Raw genomic sequence first — 22,260 nt, forward strand, 5'->3', positions numbered from 1 at the left:
CAATGATGAGGACAGCTCTGTCTGCACAATGAGTGTTTAGCTCATTTTAGCACCTGCAGATCTTATTCTTGAAGGGGAACTACACCCCAAAAACTAAGAGTGCTAAAACTCTAATTGTGATATCATCAAATATAAAGTGTGGAACTGCTCCGTAGACATGAAGTGGGAGAGATGTTAGCTACATTTTCTGTTTCAGAACATGAGAACACTACAATAGAATAAAGCTAATTTGTAAAGAAAAAAAGAAAACAAACAAAATGAGTCCCCCATTCATTATGCATGGAACTGCTCCAGACTTTATACTTCCTCATAAGTCTGAGACTTGAGTAAAAGTAGCAATACCACACCATAAAAATATTCCATTGCATGTAAAAGTCCTGAAATGTACTGTAAAGTATCAAAAGTAAAATATACTCGTAAAGCAGAGGCATTCTAAACAAATATTAAATATTTAGCATGATATTATCGCATTAATATTAGAATAGATTAGAATTCCTTTATTGATGCAACATTGTACAACAAAATGAAGTAGCAATGTTGTTGGTACATTCAAACATATCAAACTGTAATAAAAAAGAGTGCTGGTCACAGATGTATTAATGTGTAAACAGCATATTGATGTAATGTTGTAGCTTGTTGGAGAGGTGCAATTTTGAAGTTTTGAAGTAGTACTTGAATAAATGTACTTACTCACTTTCTACCACTGGGCGGCAGCCTCTACATAGCTCATTCTCCAAGTTAGCAGGGGCTGTAAGCACAGGGCCCTCAGGTGACTGTACTGGGCTAACTGCGCCTGATGATAAGTTAATCTTGTCCAAAGGTCGCAGCATTTAGAGCAGCACCACCAGCAACTGTACAAGTGCAAATCCACCACTGCCATTCATTTCGCCAGCTATTTTCATGCCTGAAGTTTCTTCAAGCAACCGCAGCATTCACTGTCAGCCTGCTGATGTGTGACTGACGCCCCGGGTCGACTGTTAAATTGAGAACCATCTTTTACAGGAATTTCCATGACCTCTGTGTGGTTTGAATCATTTCTGACGCTCAGTGTACAAATCAACAGCTTAACCAGCTAAACCATGTCCCAAAGCTTTAACAGATGGCCCTGTGGTGTCCACAGACACCCAGGACGTTCTCTGTGAGTGATGTGTCATCCTGCAGTAATGACACCACAAGTTGGCCCAGACACTGAGCGTGCATCCAACGTACTCATGTTCATCGTATTCATCCTTCCTTCTCCCAGAGGAACTTGTTGTGTTTTGACATGTTGATAGTGAGTGAATATTTTGTTCCTCTCTGGCATCCACTGAGTCCTACAGTGCACTGTATTGTCAATGTATTTCACAACATGCAGTGCATGATGCTTCTTGGGTGGCAGTACCAGGGACTTGGCAAGGTTTGATTTAGAGTAAAAGAGGAGAGTTAAGCATACCACTCTCAGTAGGAAGACACTGCCACCTAGAGGACAAAAGTCTGAACAAGCTTTCACTGCTGACAAGTAATTATTATACAGGAATTATGATAAAAACCCTGCCATCTTAAGGTTATTTAACTACTCTTGGCATTGATGAGAGAGAATGGGTAACAGCTGTTTGGCTGTATAATATTTGATTAGAGATATTTATATGTAAATGTAATATTTATAGAAGCCATTAATATGATAATGTGTAATCAGGGTAATGAAAAAAAATCTCCCTTTACATAAACAATTGTAGATATATGTATGTTGCATAAATGTATACAGAAACCATGTTTTTAAATGGGAAAACCAGATGGGTGTTGTAGGTTATTAAAGTGAATGGATGAAGTACATTACACACAAAAGATCTTAATCTTGTAAAATTATCGACCACAGTGAGTTGTGGTTTTGACTGAGCTTGCAAAGTAAAATAAAACATTACTTAATGCCATTACTTTTTGAGTAATACAATTTATCTGTGTAGGCTACACACACATACTGTAGTCAACACGGGCGCAGGGGCAAACTTCTTCTACTTTAACTGTGTTACCTCTCCAACAAAATGGCAAATGCACACAAGCCTTAAACGCTACACCAAAGTTTGGAGAGACAGTGATTTAAATTCAGTGTGATTTGTAATAAATGTTCTAAAGCATGAAAATATTTTGTGTTGTAACGTCTTAGATATTTCATGATAGGATTGCAGTAACATGAACCTTTGAGGTTTTTACTGGAAGCAACTGTGAAACTGTAAACACTGTACTGGACAACACATTAAATGATAGTTAGCATTCAACTGCTACTTGTTGCTTTAGGAACACACTAGCAGACGATAACAGTCACTGTCAAAAGGTCATCAAAGGTACGGACTCTCCATAATTAATCTTATTCTGAAGTGCCATCTTGTAGAAGAGCTCAATAACTGCATTCATGTGCAATCATCCACTCATACGTTAAGTGGTTCTCAACCTTTTTTGTGTTAGGGACCCCCAGACTGACACACATTAGCTGACACCGGACCCCCATTCGATACGATTTATTTTCAGGGTCCTCCATCTGAATATATTTTGGTAGTTAGATTACAATGAGCTCTAGTGATGATGAGACGAGTCACTCTTATGACTCTTACTCACGTTGGGCTCACAAATAAATGATTCTTCATTTTTCTGGGGACCCACCTAGAACTCCCTCAAGGATCTATGGGTGAGAACCACTGCTTTGGCTATAAATTGAGGTATGATGCAGTGCATATTACTCAAGGCAGTAATAATTATCATCTTAAACAATATATCCACTACATGGATTTTTTTCATGTTGCCTGCTGATAATGACTGCATTCCTTCAAATTGATAAAATAGAAGAGAGGCAATTTTTTTAAAAGTCCATATCAGTGCACACTTTGTCTTTATTTAGGTGCGGCAGATGTTTGCTCTTTTGATCATCGTGCATTGTTGACGTGTAAATACAAATGTACAAACATACTAACAACATAACAGAAATACTTTTATATGCAGGATCAAAGAATTGCCGCGATTATATCAAGGAATTTGATATAAACAGAGGGGTTTTTTGAGATATTTTCCTTATCTGAAATGAGGGTGAAAGGACAGAGGGTGTCGTATGTTGTACTGATGTAAATTCCCTTGGGATAAGTGTTTGATTACTGATTTGGCTACATAGATAAAGCTAACTATGTCGTAATTTTTGTGGTTTTGTTAGACTCATCAAGCTTAGCTAATAGTCACGTCAGCATGATGAAAAAAATTGAAACCCAGACACGCTGATCCGTACGCGCTGGTGTTCTCATTTTCAGGGATTTCCCAGTTTTAGTCATGACACTCCAGAAACCTGATCTGTTGCCTCACTTTGGCAAATGCATACTTCATGCTTCAGCTGTCCCAGTGAACTCAACTCAGCTCACCTCCACTGCATATATCCATCTAATAAAATTACTACATTTTATTTTGTGTCTAGTTTTTATATGTGTAATGCATTAAGTCCCTATTATCCTTCATATCAGAGACATGAATCTTAGCTGGTGTAGATTTTTGTTTATTTTCAATGTTGTTGCTCGTTTTCACTTTATCTTGATCTATGTTTTTCATTTCCATGCCAATTTATATGTTACAAGTACGTTTTAGTATTTTTCCCCACTTTTGAGCACCACTCCCACAATGCCACAGCCTTTGTGAAGAGACGAAACCAATACTACTGAAATGCAATACCCATTATCCCAGGTCAGATCTCTTGTGTGTTGTTTAAAACTGGGGCATTATAATGTTTCTTCCCAGAGACACCTTTTCCAGTGCTACATGTGCCTTTATACTCACTATGACAAAGAGGATAGCTCGTTTTGGGGCTCTGCAGTCAAAAAGGTGGACCGTAGGTGGTTTTGGGCGCTTGTTTTGCTTACTGCTTCTTGGAACTGTACTTGTTGGTAAGTAATTTACATTTCGATAAAAAATAGTTTTGTGATAACACCAATGCCGGTATTGTTCTTGTAAGAATATCTATTACATAAATGTTATTTGCACTGTTATTCATGATGTTCGACGATAATGAGAAAATCCACTCAACAATACATAACAGCCATTTATAATTTGTATATATAATTTCTATGTAAAAAAAAAAGAAAAGTTGTGTCTTGTGAAAGCGAGCATAGTGGTAGTTATCATCACATCCCATTTACTGTCGCTATCTTTGGCCAAACCCAGCTTTGACTGATATGGAACGAGTTAACGTCTCTCTTCTTTGAGAAGGTTCTTGGAAAAGGAAATTAAAAAATTGTTGAAGCACACAAGTTAGGATATAGAAAAGTGGGACAAGTAAATACTGCATTTGAATAATAATAATAATAATAATAATAATAATAATAGTAATAATAATAATATAAACATAGCACTTTTTTTTTATAAAAATACACATAAATACAAGTACAAGTCTGTAATTTCCCAGCTTGGGATCAATAAAGTATATCTATCTATCTATCTATCTATCTATCTATCTATCTATCTATCTATCTATCTATCTATCTATCTTAGTATACATACACATGAACATGTGCGTGATCCATAACACACGACCAAATGAAACCAAACTAAACTTTAAAAGAGGCTAACCTATCAAAGTGAGTTTTAAAAGTATGTTTCCTTGTTTTTTTATCTGTAGTATTTCTTGATTGGAAATTGTATGCTCCACTTTCTTTAAGATATTTCAAAAAATATCTATGTTCATTTGTAAATTGCCGGCAAGCATGCAGGTGTCTGTAATTGTAATGTTCAGGGTTATTCTCATCCCACCTGTGCATTTACTTAAGGTATGTATATTGTGTCTTTCTTTATTTTTTTTATTTTTTTATATACCCGATTAAAGAACTAAAGAAGCCGCTGAACATCATGATGTCCAAGAGTGTATCTGTATGACAGGCTTTGTTCTTTCACGAAGCTTCTATCTGTCATAGAAAAATAGATTATAACATCAAATACCTTCACTGTTATATTCTTTTTCAGTTTGTAGCCTTTTTCTCACCTGAAGTTTCAAAATTCGAATGTCTAATGTTTCAAGCATGCCAGTTTACAATGAACAATGAAAATCCATACAATCAGGATTAGGGGTACTATTTTGCAGTGGTGCTCTATTGGTTTAAACTTCACCAAACAAATGTCTCAGGTTCTTCGGGGGAGTCTCCGTCGGGGAGAGGAACTGCCTCCAGCTCATCGGAGGATCAACCACTCCTACAGCATTCCTTCACTACAGGTTATCTTTCTTTGCATTTCCCTAAAGAAAGATGGCTGGGTTAATATTAATGTGTTCCATCCGCACAAACATTATACCAGAAAACCAGGAAATCCTATTTAAATGTCCTGTCTTTCTCTTAATGTGTCTACAGTCTTGCCAAAGCCACTGCAGACTCCACATGACACCAATATGACAGAAAACAATGTCAGCAGAAGAAGAAGAAGAAGAAGCTCTTCCTCCGCTGACACTGAAGACACAGTTTTGCCTCCAAACTTTATAAAAGTCTCTCATCTTTCTTTTCTCAGAGATCTGGTGTCAGACAAGAAAATCACAGGTTGTGACATTTTACCACTCTCTCAACTCAACACAGCGTGATGAAATCAATAAATGTTATTTGTCAACTGAAGATAAGGTGACCTGGACCAAGTACTATTTGCAAATACCTTTTTCACGTTTTGTTTCACTAGTGTCAGAGCCCTTTTTGGCATTTGAAAAAAGGTCAAACTGCACTAGTCCTTTAGTTATTTAAAAATGTTTTGTCAGTTGAGAAGGGCAATCTGAGTCGTATCAGCTTAGTTATTGAATAACTTGTCTGCTGCACTTGTTGGGAAAACTCACTGAATCAAAGGCATTGTATAGGTCCAGTCACTGCTCTATAACTTTTGGTGGCGGGGACAGACAGACAAAATATTTAACCACAAGATGGCACCAAACGAATGTATTTCAATGTGTGTGCTACTTTTTAAACCTGATTATTTCTATGCCAAAACTACTAAAAGTGTTCAGTTACACATAAGATTATACTGCCTGTGGCACTGTGTCAGCAAAGGAGTAAAGAAAAAAAATTGTGTTTGAGTGATTAAACAAGAAACAATCAGGTTGAGAGAAAAATAAAAATGTGGCCTTAAGCAGTGTTTGTAGTCAGCCATTGGGATGTTTACCACAGCCACTCATCCCTCCACCGTGGGTTAAAAACCATTGAAATGATCATGTGTGTTTCTTTTTTTAGATATATTCTAAAGATTTAGTCTTTAAGGAAAGGACATTGTGCTGCTGTGAGTTATGAACTTGTCTGACTTGACTCCATTAGGCAGAGTGAAGAACTCTGGGATAGGCTAACAGTAGGCAACGTCTATTGCCAAGTTGAAAGATTCATTTAGTTATAAAGATATTACTGGCGTACAGTATATGTATAATACTGAACATCCTCCGGCATACTGTGCCCGAAGACAAAATGAAAGGTTGATACCTGATATTTAATAAAAGACCAAAATCCCCAAGTCCAATATGTAAGCACTTATAACAGCAACCCTTACTGAAACCATTACAGGTAATGTTACTGATCAAAGATAATAATGCACCCAGGGCTTGTTTTTACATTATCACTATAATGCAATTCAAATGAGAACTTCACCTTTTTTTGCAGTTCGCTTAGGTCTCCGTGTCTCTCTCACTGGTCCGGGTGAGCTTCTTGACTCCCAGTTCCTCCTTTCCCTGAACAAAGAGGTCAGTAAGTTATCCAACACATATAATAACTTTAAAGCCTTAGAAGTGTGTCGTGTACGGAAGCCCTGAGAGGCAAATAAGAAAAAGAAATCTTGTGGTTAAGTTTCTAAGTCTGATATAAGTTGTGTTTATGAATTAAGGACATTTTTTTGTTTTGGCAGGATAATTTTTCTAAGTCACTTTTTTCCATCTACGGGGGATTTTTGTTTGTCAAGAGTTTGCTGTAATACTCTTTTCAGCCACAAGAGGCCGAGGTGCACCACTACCTTTAATTCCTCCATGCTCTCTAAACACAAGGTATTGTGAGTTAACAAGTTATGTAACATTAGTGCCATGTCTTTCTTTTGACTCAAAATTAATCGGTGCTAGAATGTGGGGTAATGGTACACTTCACTTAAGCCTCTTCTGGCAAACACTTAAAAAAAGGATCCTGGCAAAAAAATGTACTTGCCAATACTTTTTTTTCACCTGTTTTCACCGTCAAAACCTTTTTTTACTTGTTTTAAGTGATAAACACGGATGTATATCAGACTTATAAATTGGATGATAAAAGAAATAAATTCTCAGCTGCCTCTTGTAGCTTCAACTGTTAAGAATGTAAAAAGTATTATGATTTCAGTGAGAGCTGCTACAGTGTTACCATGTGATGAAGTTGCTGCATGTAGTTTGTAGGGATTATAGATGATAATAGACTCCAAAATTATTGGTTGAAAAAAAAGATTCAGGGGCAGTCGTGGCTTAGTGGTTAGAGCAGTCACCCCATGTAAAGAGGCTGAAGGTCCTTGAGGCAGCAGTCGCGGGTTTGACTCCCACTTGCAGCCCTTTGCTGCATGCAGGCCCCTCCCCCTCACCCTATTTCCTGTCTGTCCTATATAATAAAGGCTTCAAAAAAAAATCTTTCAAAAAGAAAAAAAAAGATTTCAATGAATATCACATTCAGTCAGGGGATGATGACGACCCAGAGGAAACCGCTTGTTCAAAACAACAATGTCGACTCCTATAGAGGTTATCTTAGATGCTGCAATGGCATCAGTTTTATCATAACTGGACAGTTTGGACATAACTGGACAGAGAACAGCATTGAAGGCTTGTTGGAAATGTGTTTTTTCTCTTCTCTTGATTGACTTTGGCGAGAGTTTGATAGACGGATGGTTCATCCAATCACCTGCCAGGTATGCTGTGAAGGAGCCTACCCTTTCGCAATCAGTTTCTAATGAGGCCTTTTCAGATGGTTTTATGTAAAGAGTCAGGTTATTTAAAAATGGTCATGCTTGTTTTTCCCTCACCAAAACTTTGCAGCGTCGTTTAGCTCACTCCTGACTAGCTAGCATGACAAGCTAGTGTGTCATGGTATGTACCAATGGATTCTTTAGATTTTCTAGTTTCCGATGATACCATAGCTTCCAAATTGAGTCCATTAGTTTCCTTAAACATGCATAAGACATGTTAGTCATGACATACCCAGAGAAGCAGTTACTCAGTAGCATGATGAAGCAAGTGCATGGAGATTTTGTTTGAAGAAAAGCCAAACAACAAACACAAAGCCTGGCTAATCAAAGTTCAGCCAGTCCGAAGGTCAAAGGGTGAAACCTCTGTGTTGGCTTTGATCAGACTTTACAGTTTAACATTTATTCATCAGTAAACAATGAGCCAAACCCACGCAGACTAAGTACCTGAAGGTATTTCATTTTGAAGTTATTACATTTCAATTCATGAACTCGGTGGCATTTCAGAATAGCAGCACCTTTTTAATTAAAGAACAGGCATAGGTGGATTAAAGGATTAGAGTCTCAAGAACTCAACAGAGTGCTGATGTAGTGCGGGGTTTAAGGGTGAAAGGCATTTTTGATCTTACAAAGAAGTCAAGCACAGCTGAAACCATTTAACAATTATGTCGAAAAAAAAAGCATGTTGGTCAAGTGAAGCTCTTGTGTTGAAGTTGGTGCTTATGAATGTCCTTTCTTTGTCTCTTCTTTTCTTTGAGAAGACAGGAATCTACAACATTGGAGGGAAGGCAGGACTCTTTTCAATGAGAGTAGTGGGAATAAAGAGAGTGACCTCCGCACCCTGATTTCATCATCCACAGATGGACTGTGACTGTGGATCCCTCAATCTCTTGGATTATTTATGGGAAATTAATTTAAAAATAACTATTCATGTTACTCTTGCTATGTGATCATGTTTAGTGTCAGTTTAAATCAAATCAAATCACTTGTTTCAATTTTGTGTTCAGTCATCCATTAAACTTTAACTTCACTATCTTGAAACAAGCGTGTGTGCGTGTTGCATGCGGTCATGACAGTTGGCGCCGCCCACTAAGATGATCCGCCAATAGAAATCGGCCTCTTAGACTTTATCCCACCCTCCTCACTGGTGTTCGTGATGACCGTGAGTAAGTTTTTCAGGGAGATTGTATGACGGGTCATTGTAAATAAAACGAATCCGCGCAAACGTAATTTGCGGAAGTATGGCAGACTCCCTGGAGGACACACTGTCTGGGGAGGAGAGGGAGTTTCAGAAGATGATAGCTTCGATCGGAGGTAAAGAGAGGATTCATTTGGTAAGTGATGCTTGTAAAAGTAAAGAGGTGGACGGGATTGACGCTGGGATTCTGCAGGAGTTCATCGGTGACATGTTTCACAACAGCAGCCCGGCGAACAGCAACGGGCAGCCCCAAACCTCTCCGCCAGACAGCCGTGGCCATGCTGCAAAGGCAAGCCCCGTTTGCGGAAAGACTGTCAAAAGCAATGACATACCTCTAATAGCGAGGCCCGAGGTTTTGGATTTGAGCGCTTGTCCGGTCGGAGAGTATGGAGAGATGGAGAAGGGGCCAACACGCAATGGAAAGGTTCAAAGAATAGCAACGAGGAGGGCAAACATTTACAGCCTAAAGCGAACCATAGACTCTCCTATCATCATATTCATCTTCAGACAGACGTTCCTCAGCAAAACTTCCAACGAACTGTGCTTAAAAGAGACGTTGAAAGACGTGAAGGCGCGCACGAAACGTGCCAGAACCGCCCGACCAGCTCTGATTGGATTAATACGCACCAAACAGGAGAACGCCGATACGCATCAGTGTGCGCAACTCCTGGAGCGCCTGATCCGCTCAGTGTTCCACAAACAGGCACCAGAGACAATATGGGTCGGCTGTTTCATCCCGAAGACAGAAGACAACATGCTCAGCATCAAGAAAAACGCATGCAGGGTTATATACTCATCTCAAACAGCAGGTGTAATAACATACATTGTCCATGTTCTTTTAGTAGATCTACACGTTTCAATCGTATCGATCTGTTTTTTCTCGTTTGCTCAAATATACATACATTTGATGATGAATAAAATATCAAAATGCCAAATGAAGCATGCAGATACACTTTAAAAACACGTTAAATATCACGGCAACCTACAACTCTTACATTATTATTATTGCTGATAGGGAAACAGTGATATACTTGGAAATTAAACTAATAGGCCTAAAATATCATCATTATTATCGTAATATATCAAGGTTAATAGACTACCTTTACCTATAAGATCATTGTCAACTAATTAATGAGGAATGGGACAGTATATGTTCCTGTATTTGGAAAACACAGTGATTTGAGTTCCCTATGTAGGTCAACCCACAATAATCACAAGACCACACATTTTCCTTCCCAGGCATGGCTGCAAAGGCCCTGGAACAATAGGAGCATTCATAAAACAATCGGGCCCTTAGATAAGCTGCCAAATTGTTAAACGCTTATTATTGCCTTTCAGATAATACCAGGGATAGAGGGAACCCGCTTCTCTGGCCATTCCAATGTTTGTTCTGGGCTCAGAGACGAGGCCAGGCCAACAACTCTACAACCGGCAGGCAAAGAGGTAGCAGCATCGTCCCAAATTTACGTTTGACCGAGCTGTACATTTCTACTCCCACAATATTCTTTCAACTCTTTTTTTTCTTTTCTTCATCCATCCACACTTCATAAACTTGTCTTTAGGTCAGACTTTACAGCAAATGTCAGAAAAAGTAAAAACAGAAGAAGCTAAAGAGACCAGTTTAGCCTCGGAATACAAGAATATAATGTGGCCACAAAGTATTTTGCATTTTGATAAAATAGTGACTTTTTTTTCAGAAATTTAAGAAATAATTTTGCTCTTACTACTAAGTGGTAATGTACATTTTTTTTTAAAAAACAAACAGAAAAGTTAATTCACGAAATCATTGACTAAGAGGAGCGGATAAAGCAGGTTGAAAGAAAATGGATGCAACAAAAATGAGATTTTGTGTTTTCTTTTTCAGGTGTCACTGGAAGTAAAGAGGAAGGCATCCCTCTGAAAACCTACTCCTTGTCTGCTGGACCACGCGTGGATCAGGGAGACAGCTGATGTCATGACACATGACCTGTGGCTGCAGGCATATCACTGCAGATAATTGTGTTTTTACTGTGAAGGAAATCTGGCCTTGTGGTGCTACAGAGCTTTGGTACATGTTACATTGTTTCTTCATAGTGTTCAGTATCCCCACTGCTGAGCCAACATAATTATTGTCACTCAATAGTTGAATCAGATGCCATCTTGCTGATTTACACATTGTATTAGATTTACAGTGATTCATAAAGGGATTTTCCTTGTTTGTTTGGCAGAGATTCAACTAAATCAATTAGTTGTATGAACTAATGGCAACAACTTTTTTTGAAATTGATCCAGCATTGAGCATGAGCACTGCAGCCTGGCTGCTGTGAAGCGGGCTACAATGTAATCAAATGGGGCACGTGTGCACAGACAATATGTCAACTAAAAGTATTTAGTTTTGCCACTGACAGGCTCAGATAAGTGTCTGACTACATTATGGAAAGATGGAGAAGTTGCCGTCATACTGCCATGCTTCTGTGTGTAGCTACTGATGCAGGTCAACATAGTAACATTAGCTAATAGCATCTGCCTACCTCTGCTCTGTCTGTAGTGTCTTTACTCAGAACAGAATTTTTCTTCTGGAAAATGTACTTTGGTAGGATGTCTTCTCCTCTTTGGCAGGCAGTAGTGTTCCGGTCAAACTGCAGACCTGATGGTCTGCAAGATGCAGTGTACCCGGTTTTATTAGGAGCCATTTGTAGCACAACTAGCCACAATGTCTGCATGTCTGCATCCTGAGTGAACATTAAGTCTATGAAAGCTGCGTGAAGTGTAGATTTGGAAATGTGAAAAAAATGAACCATTGTTTTTATTAAAAAATCTTTAAAATAAATCACAGTACTCCCCCTCTCTGAATTTGGTGTCTTCCGGCAACATCCTGTGAGATTTTCACAACAAGACCATCTTTCCATAATACGCTCTGACACTTATGATAACAATCTGAGCCTCATTGGCGAAAACAAATACACTTAGTTGACATGCATTTCTTTAGGCCTATATAAAGACATGTCTATTAAAGTACACGTTGAAACTGTAGTATGGCTAGGCTAAAGGCTCTGAAACAGATGTAATAGCAGCCTTAACTAGGGTCCTGCTTCATTAATAGAGGCCCAACAGCTTCATCTTTTTTCCCCTGAGACATCCCAGCAGGTTATTCTGGCTATGGTCAAGCAATGTGCATCTTTTTTTATTTCACCTTCATTTATTAGAAGTGCCTTAGATGAGTGCTATAGGCAATAGCATTGTCTGCAACAGAAACTGATGAAACAGCTATTCACTTTATGTCTGTACATTCTTAAGAATATGTAAATAAACACATTTAAACTTGTGTCATTGTGACATTCACTTCTACTCTTTCAGACTAATAGTAGAATATTGGGACATTTGGCGGGAAAATAAGTACACATGCCTTAATAAACAATGAATTGTCATATTTATTTATATTACTGGCAAGACAGCCACATTGGACCAAACTGTGAGATACACTCCACACACAGTCATACTCCCCCCATGCCCACAACTTACATTTGCATATACCACGTATATATAAGTGGTATATGCAAATGTATATAACGTGGATGTAGCAGTGAACTTTCAACATACATTTTTTTATCATATTTGCACTAGGTATCAATCTACCTCACTGACCATTTGCGCCTGTTTAACATGTATTGCTGTCTTTTTGTTTGTTATTCTGTTAGGTTCATAACTTATTTATCTATTTATTCTTAGTCACTCTTTTCTTCCTTGTTGTCATTGTGCAATGTCTACTCTACGTGCCTTACCTTTAATTACGCCCTGGTAAAAGAAGATATATAAATAAAGTTCTTGAATCTTGGACAGAAAGGCAAAATAACTGATTCATAATAGAGACCTCTAGAAACAGCCTGTACATAAATCGGGTACTTTTGACTTTTTTTAACAACTATATCCCCATAATTGCTTTCAAGTGCTATGCGCGTTTGTAGTAGAGTATTTGATATCCTTGAGTTACTACGAATTTATTGGAACGAGGGTACAATATGATATGTTGTTGTTTATTAATCAGGCATAAATAAGGCAGCTAACACCGAGGTCCTTCAGAAGGGGACTTGCGGCTTTGACAAAAAAAAAAGACGATAGCAGCGGCTGCGATTGTTCCCACTGTTGTGCATTTTCACATACTACAAATATTTTGCTCTCTTTACCTCCCTTAAAAATCGCACCGGAATCCCACCGTCAAAACCAGGATCGTGGGGCCGAGGAGGGAATAAAGAGCCAATCATGATAACATCAGCCGGTAAGTCGTAAAGCGTGTTTTTATGAAGCTGCCATTGATTTAGCTGAGTCACATAGCTAATGTTAATGTAGCAGTTATCAGTCAGCCGTTAATCGGCCATAACTCGTAATTCCAAAAAGAATGTTGTGAACGGTCGAACGCTTTGTATCTACGCAACGATTTTAATCATCGCGAGGCTGTAATATGTAGGAATTCATAATTGGTTGATGTAACGTCAATGCTAACAGTCAAGTCATCATCAGTGGTCTTACAGTGCCTATAGAAAGCCATGATGCCCTTTTGAAATAGTCGCTTTTTTGTTTTACAGCCTGAGATGATAATGCATAAAACATATATTTTTCCTTCAGCGTGATTTACACATTTTGCCTTACAACATTTCAGTGAATTTTTTTTCAAAATTTCCGAAAAGTAATACAAAGTGTAATGGCAGGGTATGTCTCTACCAGCTTTGTGCACCTAGATTGGGGACTGAGAATGTTTATAATGGTTATTCTAAAGGGACTCCTCTTTCTTCCAACACTGCCACTTTAGTTTTTCATTTTTTTGTTTTTTATGTATTATCATTTCAGGCTGTAAAACAAAAAAAGTGACCATTTTAAAGGGTATCATGGCTTTCTATAGGCACTGTATAGAGGAATGGTTTTTTTTATCTTTGAAATAATTCCCAAAGATACACATTACAAATTACAAATACAAATTATTACATCCTATATAATAGTTTGTCCCTTTTTTTTAAACCGGTGTGAGTGTATCTGTGTAAAACAGCCTCAGATTTCACAAGGACCCTATCAGCTGTTGATGATTTTAAAAAGACTCACTTGTTTAAAATGGCTTTTGTCTCATGTTTGTAATTCTAGGTTTTTAAGTATTTTAAATTTGATTTCCAGTGGTTTATTGGTTTATTTATTTTTGTTTGCTCATTTTACGATTTTGGTCTTATTTTAACAATTTTATCATGTGTAACACTTTGTGAATTTTTCTGTAAAAGGAGCTAAATTAAATACACCTATTATTATTGTTATTATTATTATTATTATTATTATATAATCTGCTGTAACATGAAATATAGTTGGTGTCCTATTGTTTTTAATATTTCCTCTTTAATATTTAAAAAAAACTTATTTTCGTATTGATCAACTTTTAATTAAGCACCTAACATCTTGTGTTCTTTAAGAATTAATTGTTATAAACAAATACTGTGATATTTGAACGTGTGATACCAAAAGTACTTAACATTCATAATGTATGTGTAACATGCTAATCTTTTGTAATTCCCATATGGCTGATAGGGTGGCTTGTTTTGTCTATATTTTTTCTTTTTATTTAGTAGGGACTATGGATGCAAATTAGCAGCTTGGCTATGATCTGGCATGTTTACAGAGATATGGAAATAATTAATTAATGTGAATATGGATTAATGTGCACTGTCCCTATCCAATAATAATAATAATTATTATTATTATTATTAATAATACTAATAATAACATTAATACAAAAATCACATATACTGTAAATTCTGTGCTTGGGTGAAGGTTTAGAAACTCTTGTAATTGAAGCAACCACTCAGTCAGTTTTGTTTCTTTATATTTCAGCTGGAATTATTTCACTCCTTGATGAGGAGGAGCCACAGCTCAAGGTAAGGACTGGTTGCCTGAAGATGTCAATCAAACTCTATTATAGAGATGTTGTAATGTCATATCATCTCTTGTCAAATGCTATTTAGAAGGACAGAGATGACATGAGTGTGTTTTTTTTAAACTTTTTTTTAAAAAAGCGCACACACTTATTAATGCACTGTATGTCAGATTGAGAAGTTGCTCCTGGAGGTTTCCTTAGAGGGTGGTATGATGCTCCGTGTTCGTGGCTAGTAAAGGTGTTTTCTCGATCAGCCTGTCCTCCATGTGAATTCATTGGTTTGACTTCCAATGCATGATGGGCCCTGTTTACAAGAGGCCATAACCTCAGACTTTATAATCCTAATTGCGTTGTGAAGAATATTTCGACAATGTAAGACTTGAGTAATGATGATCACACCAAGTTGAAGCTCAATACTGACTGCACCTTGAAATTTGAAAGATACTGAATAAAGGGAGCTGGATTGCATATAATGACAAAAGTTAACACAGAAATGGTATGTAAATGATGTGTCTGCAACATCTCTGTTTCACTTGCAGGAGTTTGCTCTGCAGAAGCTTGATGCTATTGTCAATGACTTCTGGGCTGAGATTTCAGGATCAGTAGATAAAATGTAAGTACTTTACTTTTTGTTTCTATTTGTATTTTTGTTCTGTTTTTTTGTCTGTCTGCAATGGTGCAATTATTTTGCTTTTTGTTGTTGTTATACCGTAATTTTTTTTCTTTTTAATTGTTTTATTTTTAGTTTACATGTTCAAAATAAACATTTCAATCATTCAAAAAGTTATATTAAGTCATAATATTGACATACTAGATACAAATGAAATAAAGCAGGGCAGTCGAATAATCTGCCTCGTAATCATGTACTGAATATTCTTCCAGTGTGTATGATCTCTGCATCCTTATTTTTTTCAGAGTTTGCTGCTCAAAAAACATTCTGTGGGTTTCTGAGCCAGAAAATTTTAGAGAGAAAAAAATTAGATGTTATGTATTTGAGGTCAAATGTTTCAGTCTTATCTAAACATCTGTTGTCTACTCACAGCGAGGTCCTGTATGAGGATGAGACGTTTCGGAGCAGAGCATTTGCTGCCCTGGTGGCCTCTAAGGTTTTCTACCACCTTGGCGCCTTCGAGGAATCTCTGAACTATGCCCTCGGTGCCGGAGATCTCTTCAATGTCTCTGATGACTCAGAATATGTGGAGACCATCATTGGTGAGTAGTATTGGTGAACACTCACCCTCCTCTTTAGTTATAATGTGACATTTCTGTTGTTTGTATACAGCTGTCACTGTGATACTCTTGGCAGTGTGAAGTAAATGACTTACCGGAAATGGAAAAAACATATGTCTTACTTCTAGCTTGCAAACCTGCCAGGGCTTTCTGGTAGTAAAAGCCAATAGATGGCATGGAATAAGTAAGATTTTGATTTGAACTCAATGATTGAATTTGCAAGTAAAATAGAGCCCCTCTTTTCATTCTTTTTTTTTGTGTTTTTTGCTAGCCAAATGCATCGATCACTACACCAAGCTGCGGGTGGAGAATGCTGAGCTGCCAGAGGACGAGGAGAAGAAAAGCATCGACCCCCGCCTTGAGGGCATTGTCAACAAGATGTTCCTGCGTTGCCTGGACGATCACAAGTACAAACAGGCCATTGGCATCGCCCTGGAGACCAGGCGGCTTGACATGTTTGAAACAACCATCTTGGAATCGGTTAGGCACTATTTTCATTTACAGCTGATTTCAGATTAGTTTGGAATATCAACTGCTTTCTTTAATATTTACCAGAATCGCCCCAAGTCTTGTACAAGAGTCTAGCATACTGTGCAGATAATGGCCCAACATTTGAACAGATTATAAGAATCACTTCATTCAAATACAGTAAAAGTTTGTCTTGGTGACAATGACTATGTCTTGGACAAAGTCCAGATTTTGATTATTAACTTTTCTTCCTTATCATAATACATATTATCAATTGTTCCTTTTTTTGTTTCTTCTCTTGTGCAGAATGATGTGAGTGGCCTCCTTGCCTACAGCCTGAAGGTGTGCATGTCCCTGATGCAGAACAAAAAGTTCCGTAACGAGGTGCTGCGGGTGCTGGTCAAGCTCTACATGAACTTAGACAAGCCTGATTTCATCAACGTCTGTCAGGTAACAATCCGATCCTCAAAACCTCTTTATGCGGCATCTCCCTCTCAAACCCTCAGTGTAATAAATGTATTGTTTTTGAAACCAATTGGTTCTTATAAGTTCTGTTCAGTCACTATTTAGTAAATTATTTTTGATTGGCTGAGTTTAAATTTTCTCCTAACACAAACACTTAATTGAATGGATACTTTTAGGACACAGCTTCATGTGTTTTAGAATTAGTAGTTATGAATATTTTGATGTTTTGTTCTTTCCACTTAATGAGGTTCACCTAGCTAAAACTAATGCAGTGTAATAAAAGAGCTATGCAATAATTCCTAATAAATTGGCAGCTGAGTGTAGTTTAGTTGGTTTAGCATGAGTTCATCAGCTTTATACTTAAGATGATGTCTCATCAGGAATCTTGGTGATTGGAAAACACTGGAATTTTAATGTGGGGTTTTCAAGGTTTGAAGTGCTTGGATTTTGAATAAAGTGTTTGAAATTGCTTGAAATTGAAATTTATGTTATATAGGATACCAAGTCTACTTAAAAACAGGTTTGACACATTTAAATTAAACATTCAATTCAAAACATTCAAATTAAACATTCAATTTAATTTAATTTGTTGCTCTTCTGTAGAGTGCTGTCACGGAACATAATTTTGGTTTATAGTACAATTACATCAAATTGAATGTGATGAAGTGCAATAACCAGTATATATAATGCATTGTATATAGATATATAATTTACCACAACTGTAAGCTTGAAAATGCACCTTGAAATGTTGGAAGTGCTTGAATTTGACCTTGGATAAGGTTTAGTAAGCTTACAGTATAATCTCTGAGCCACACATACAACTATTGGTGTGCTCCATGTACTACAGAACAGCAATGTCACATACTGTGAAATGTGATTTCTCTTCTTAAAATCAGTCTCTAATATCTAATTTTTTCTCCTCACCACACTAGTGCCTGATATTCCTGGATGACCCACAGGCTGTGAGTGACATCCTGGAGAAGCTAGTGAAGGAAGACAACCTGCTGATGGCCTATCAGATCTGCTTTGATCTGTATGAGAGTGCCAGTCAGCAGTTCCTGTCCTCTGTCATCCAGAACTTGCGCACTGTTGGAACACCTATCCCTGCGGTCCCTGGCTCTACAAACACAGGCACTGTGCCCACACCAGACAAAGACAGGTGGGCAGGGAAGAACACACTAAAACCTACGCTGAGGCACTGTGTCTTGGCTCATATTCACTCATTGATCTGTAACCCTGTGTCTTGACCGCGGACATCACGTTAGCAACACACTCGAGAGCCGACAGTGTTTAATCGACACTAAAGCAAGTGTCTTAACCGGTTCCGACTTTCGCAAATTTCAAAGCGTCCAGCAGCAGAGCAGACGATGAAACAGTAAAATTGTTAGTAAAGGTAGTGTAGGTTACATTTTGCCGGTAAGCAAACACTGCAGCTCCTCAGTGTCTTGCCTCCCACTTGGGGGGCAAAGGTGAAGGGAGAGACTGTGATTAGTCTGTGAGTGTGCGGCGGTTGCTGGAGCCATAGACTAGCACCCTCTGCTCTGGTTTAATCACACAGACTCTCCCATGTTTCAAAATGTAAATAAATATATTTATTTGGTAATATTTACCGCTTAGTCACGAGCCTGGCGGAGCTGATGCAGGCAGCTGGATAGATACAAATGAGAGTGTATCTGTGGAGTGAGAAAGACAAATGGGGAAAAGAGCTTGTTGGTAGCCTGTGGCCTAGACAACCGGTAATTCCTCAGGCACTATGCAGGCCATTGAACTTAACAGTAGGAGGGTTTAGTACACAAGTTCAGAGCCAGAATGTTATCGAGCTTTGTTCGTTGATGTGTATGTTTTTAAACAATTGCTTATACCTGCTGAAAATAATCTGATTAAAGAAGTTCACATAAGAGCTTGAATAAGCTTTCCATATAGATAATATGGCCCTTCAGGCCAAGTACAGTGAATATGAGACGTGAGGCGACCAACAGAAACTATACATAGGCTCATTTGAGTTACTTTTGATGAAATAATTAAACGTTGATGAAACTGATATTTTTTTGTGTTTTACAGTGATGCAATGGAGACAGATGACAAGGCGGGCAGCTCTCCTGCTGGAAAGCTGTCAGAAACAGTATGCTCTTTGTATTTTTTTTTGTTCTATAGCACTTTATTTCTTACCATGTGCTTGTAATTTTTTCGTTGCCCCTATAGTGCAACTTTGATTTGATTGACAGATAACCGTATTGCTTCTCTGTGTTTTTGTAGAAAGATGAGCCCAAAGACCAGAATTCCAAGATGATCAAAATCCTTAGCGGGGAAATGGCCATTGAGTTGCACTTGCAGTTCCTAATCCGAAATAACAACACAGATCTAATGATCCTCAAAAACACAAAGGTACAACAAGATGAATGACTTAGAGAACACAAGTGGATTAACTAGTGTTTATGTCAGATGCAGGTTGTGCAAAATTACCCAATTTGCTGTGAAAGCTTCCTCCTTCGAGCATTTTAGTTTTTCTCTGTTACCACAGGATGCAGTCCGAAATTCGGTGTGCCACACAGCCACAGTAATAGCCAACTCTTTTATGCACACGGGAACCACAAGCGACCAGTTCCTCAGGTAATTGTGCTGGCAGAACAGAAACGTATTTTTCATAAATTGCACAGAGATATAGAGAAACATACCTACTTTAAGTGACTTTTGACTCAAGTTTTTGTCCGACTTTGTAGAGAAAACTTGGAATGGCTTGCAAGAGCCACCAACTGGGCAAAGTTCACAGCCACAGCAAGTTTGGGTGTCATCCACAAGGTACATTTATGTCACTATGATGATAATACAAAGCAAAAAATGCATAATAAATTTGATTCCAGATTTAATTCTGAACGTAAGATACTTTTGTTTTTTAGGGTCACGAGAAGGAGGCTCTCCAGTTAATGGCCACCTACTTGCCCAAAGACACCTCCCCTGGCTCGGCTTACCAGGAGGGAGGAGGCTTGTATGCTCTGGGACTCATTCATGCCAATCATGGCGGTGACATCATTGACTACCTGCTCAGTCAACTCAAGAATGCCAGCAATGATGTAAGTTTGTTTGGCATTTACTTTGAATGCTGGTTCTTTTTCAGTTATATACTAACGTGACTCACAAAAATGATTGCTGAAAGAAGTGCATCATCTGTTTTGAACTAAGTCATCAAATTAGACAATTTGTCTGTGAAAAGTGTTGAGCTTTAGGTATTGGGCCGAGGCTTTTAGTTAAAAGCTTTTTATGCACACTTCAGGCTTTTAGTTAAAAGTTTTAGCAAGAAGTTTGTAGCCAAGACCAGCAGCTAGTTTAAGTCACTTTGTTAGTTTTACAGTTGCATCTCTGTTTTCTTCTTCTGTTTCACAGATTGTCCGTCATGGTGGCGCCCTTGGGCTTGGCTTGGCAGCATTGGGCACAGCCAGACAGGACGTTTACGACCTCCTCAAGTCCAACCTGTACCAGGATGATGCTGTTACTGGTGTGTAGGCCTTGGACAAAATAAGTTTCTGAATTTCAGTGTGGTGAACAAGTTTTTGACCACAATGTCTCTTCTTACTTCTTACAACAAGCAATGCTAACCATATCATGTTTCCCCTTAGGTGAAGCTGCGGGCCTGGCCCTGGGTCTGGTCATGCTGGGCTCCAAGTCAGCCCAGGCCATCGAGGACATGGTAGGCTATGCTCAGGAGACGCAGCACGAGAAGATATTGCGTGGTCTGGCAGTGGGAATTGCGCTTGTCATGTATGGACGCATGGAAGAGGCTGACACCCTCATTGAAAGCCTCTGCAGAGACAAGGTAAGTCTAAAAAGCCACCAGTAAGCAATGCATGTAAACCATGAGGGCAGAGTTGTTTCATTTTCTTACAACAATAAAAGTTGCAGTTCTTTGTTTCTGAGGGATTGATGTAGTTCATGCATAAAGTTAACAAAACGCATATGGAATAACATGAGCTTGAGAGAAGGAAGTTGGGAGATTATAAACAAATCTCTGCATTTTACAACCAGGTCATTGCTCTCCATAAACTTGCTCTAGCCTGCAGTTCCAATGTTTGATGTATTGGGTCCTGTGTGTACTCTTACAACCCCTGGGTTATGGGTCTATTTCATGTCAAACACAAGGCTCTTCTTTTTTACTTTGTGCCAAGAATCCTTCACTAAGAGCAAGATGTGGAAAATGACTCAAACTATTCTGATTGAAGTAGTGCTTTCAGACACAAAGTCTCAAAGCTCTGCTTTCCTTCACTGTCTATGATAGGACCCCATCCTGCGGCGCTCTGGTATGTACACAGTGGGCATGGCCTACTGCGGATCTGGGAACAACAAGGCCATCCGACGTCTGCTACATGTCGCTGTAAGTGGTTTCTGTTTGGCCTTCTTCACAACACATTATTTCACTCAAGGGAAGACAGTTTTATCATTCTGGCAGTGAAGAGATGCCAGCAATCGGTGCTGCACAACTGTGGCTGGCATCATTATTAGTTTAATGCTGCGATTACAGTTGTTTAAAGAAATCTAGGGCTGTCCTGAATACTGTTTTTTTTTTTAGCTTCGGATATACAGTACTAATCAACAATGAATATTTAGATATTTGTTGCTCGTGAGTCGAAGCATGTATCGGGAAGGAGCCATGCTTAAACCATAAGATGCAGCTTTAACGTAGATCAGATCAGTGCGTGCGTGCGTGCGTGCGTGCGTGCGTGCGTGCGTGCGTGCGTGCGTGCGTGCGTGCGTGCGTGCGTGCGTGCGTGTGTGTGTGTGATTCAGATTCATTGTGCTTTTAGTGTAAATGCAACATACTTCAAAGGTGTGAACAACTTGTTGTCCTGTAGGTGGCACCTTTTACAAGCTAAAATTATTAGATGGTGTGATAGTAGAGCATATTCCTCACTCCTACTACATCTTTTAAAGTCAATTGCGGGATTTGATTTGTCTCAATATCAGCTTTGGTTATTTTGTGCTTTGTTCTCTTGATTAAGGTGAGTGACGTGAATGATGACGTCAGAAGGGCTGCTGTCGAGTCCATTGGCTTCATCTTGTTCAGGTAAGGACCAGACTAAATTACTTG

At 38.5% G+C, this 22,260-nt stretch overlaps 2 protein-coding genes across 2 annotated transcripts in view; both read left to right on the forward strand.

The window, feature by feature from the left end:
- Positions 1–9,170: 9,170 nt before the first annotated feature.
- On the forward strand, positions 9,171–11,145 carry LOC310945171 (uncharacterized protein C2orf72 homolog; the record flags this gene model as incomplete). The annotated part of the gene is made up of 3 exons (XM_083911189.1): positions 9,171–9,936; positions 10,466–10,570; positions 10,992–11,145. 3 exons carry the CDS (start codon positions 9,171–9,173, stop codon positions 11,075–11,077), a joined length of 957 nt encoding a protein of 318 aa, XP_083767315.1. The 3' UTR covers positions 11,078–11,145.
- Positions 11,146–13,227: 2,082 nt separating this feature from the next.
- Positions 13,228–22,260, forward strand: part of psmd1 (proteasome 26S subunit, non-ATPase 1) — a 43,746-nt gene continuing 34,713 nt past the window's right edge. Inside the window, exons 1-16 of the mRNA XM_083939184.1 lie at positions 13,228–13,382; positions 14,975–15,018; positions 15,557–15,630; positions 16,060–16,229; positions 16,519–16,727; positions 17,022–17,165; positions 18,113–18,339; positions 19,242–19,302; positions 19,437–19,565; positions 19,702–19,790; positions 19,901–19,979; positions 20,078–20,251; positions 20,562–20,673; positions 20,795–20,991; positions 21,451–21,546; positions 22,172–22,236. Coding sequence (XP_083795310.1) covers positions 13,367–13,382; positions 14,975–15,018; positions 15,557–15,630; positions 16,060–16,229; positions 16,519–16,727; positions 17,022–17,165; positions 18,113–18,339; positions 19,242–19,302; positions 19,437–19,565; positions 19,702–19,790; positions 19,901–19,979; positions 20,078–20,251; positions 20,562–20,673; positions 20,795–20,991; positions 21,451–21,546; positions 22,172–22,236 — 1,886 coding nt within the window. The 5' untranslated portion in view covers positions 13,228–13,366. The remainder of the gene's footprint in view (positions 13,383–14,974; positions 15,019–15,556; positions 15,631–16,059; positions 16,230–16,518; positions 16,728–17,021; positions 17,166–18,112; positions 18,340–19,241; positions 19,303–19,436; positions 19,566–19,701; positions 19,791–19,900; positions 19,980–20,077; positions 20,252–20,561; positions 20,674–20,794; positions 20,992–21,450; positions 21,547–22,171; positions 22,237–22,260) is intronic.

The sequence above is a fragment of the Echiichthys vipera genome, assembly GCF_963691815.1.
Source record: "Echiichthys vipera genome assembly, chromosome: 3".
Classification (NCBI taxonomy): domain Eukaryota; kingdom Metazoa; phylum Chordata; class Actinopteri; order Perciformes; family Trachinidae; genus Echiichthys; species Echiichthys vipera.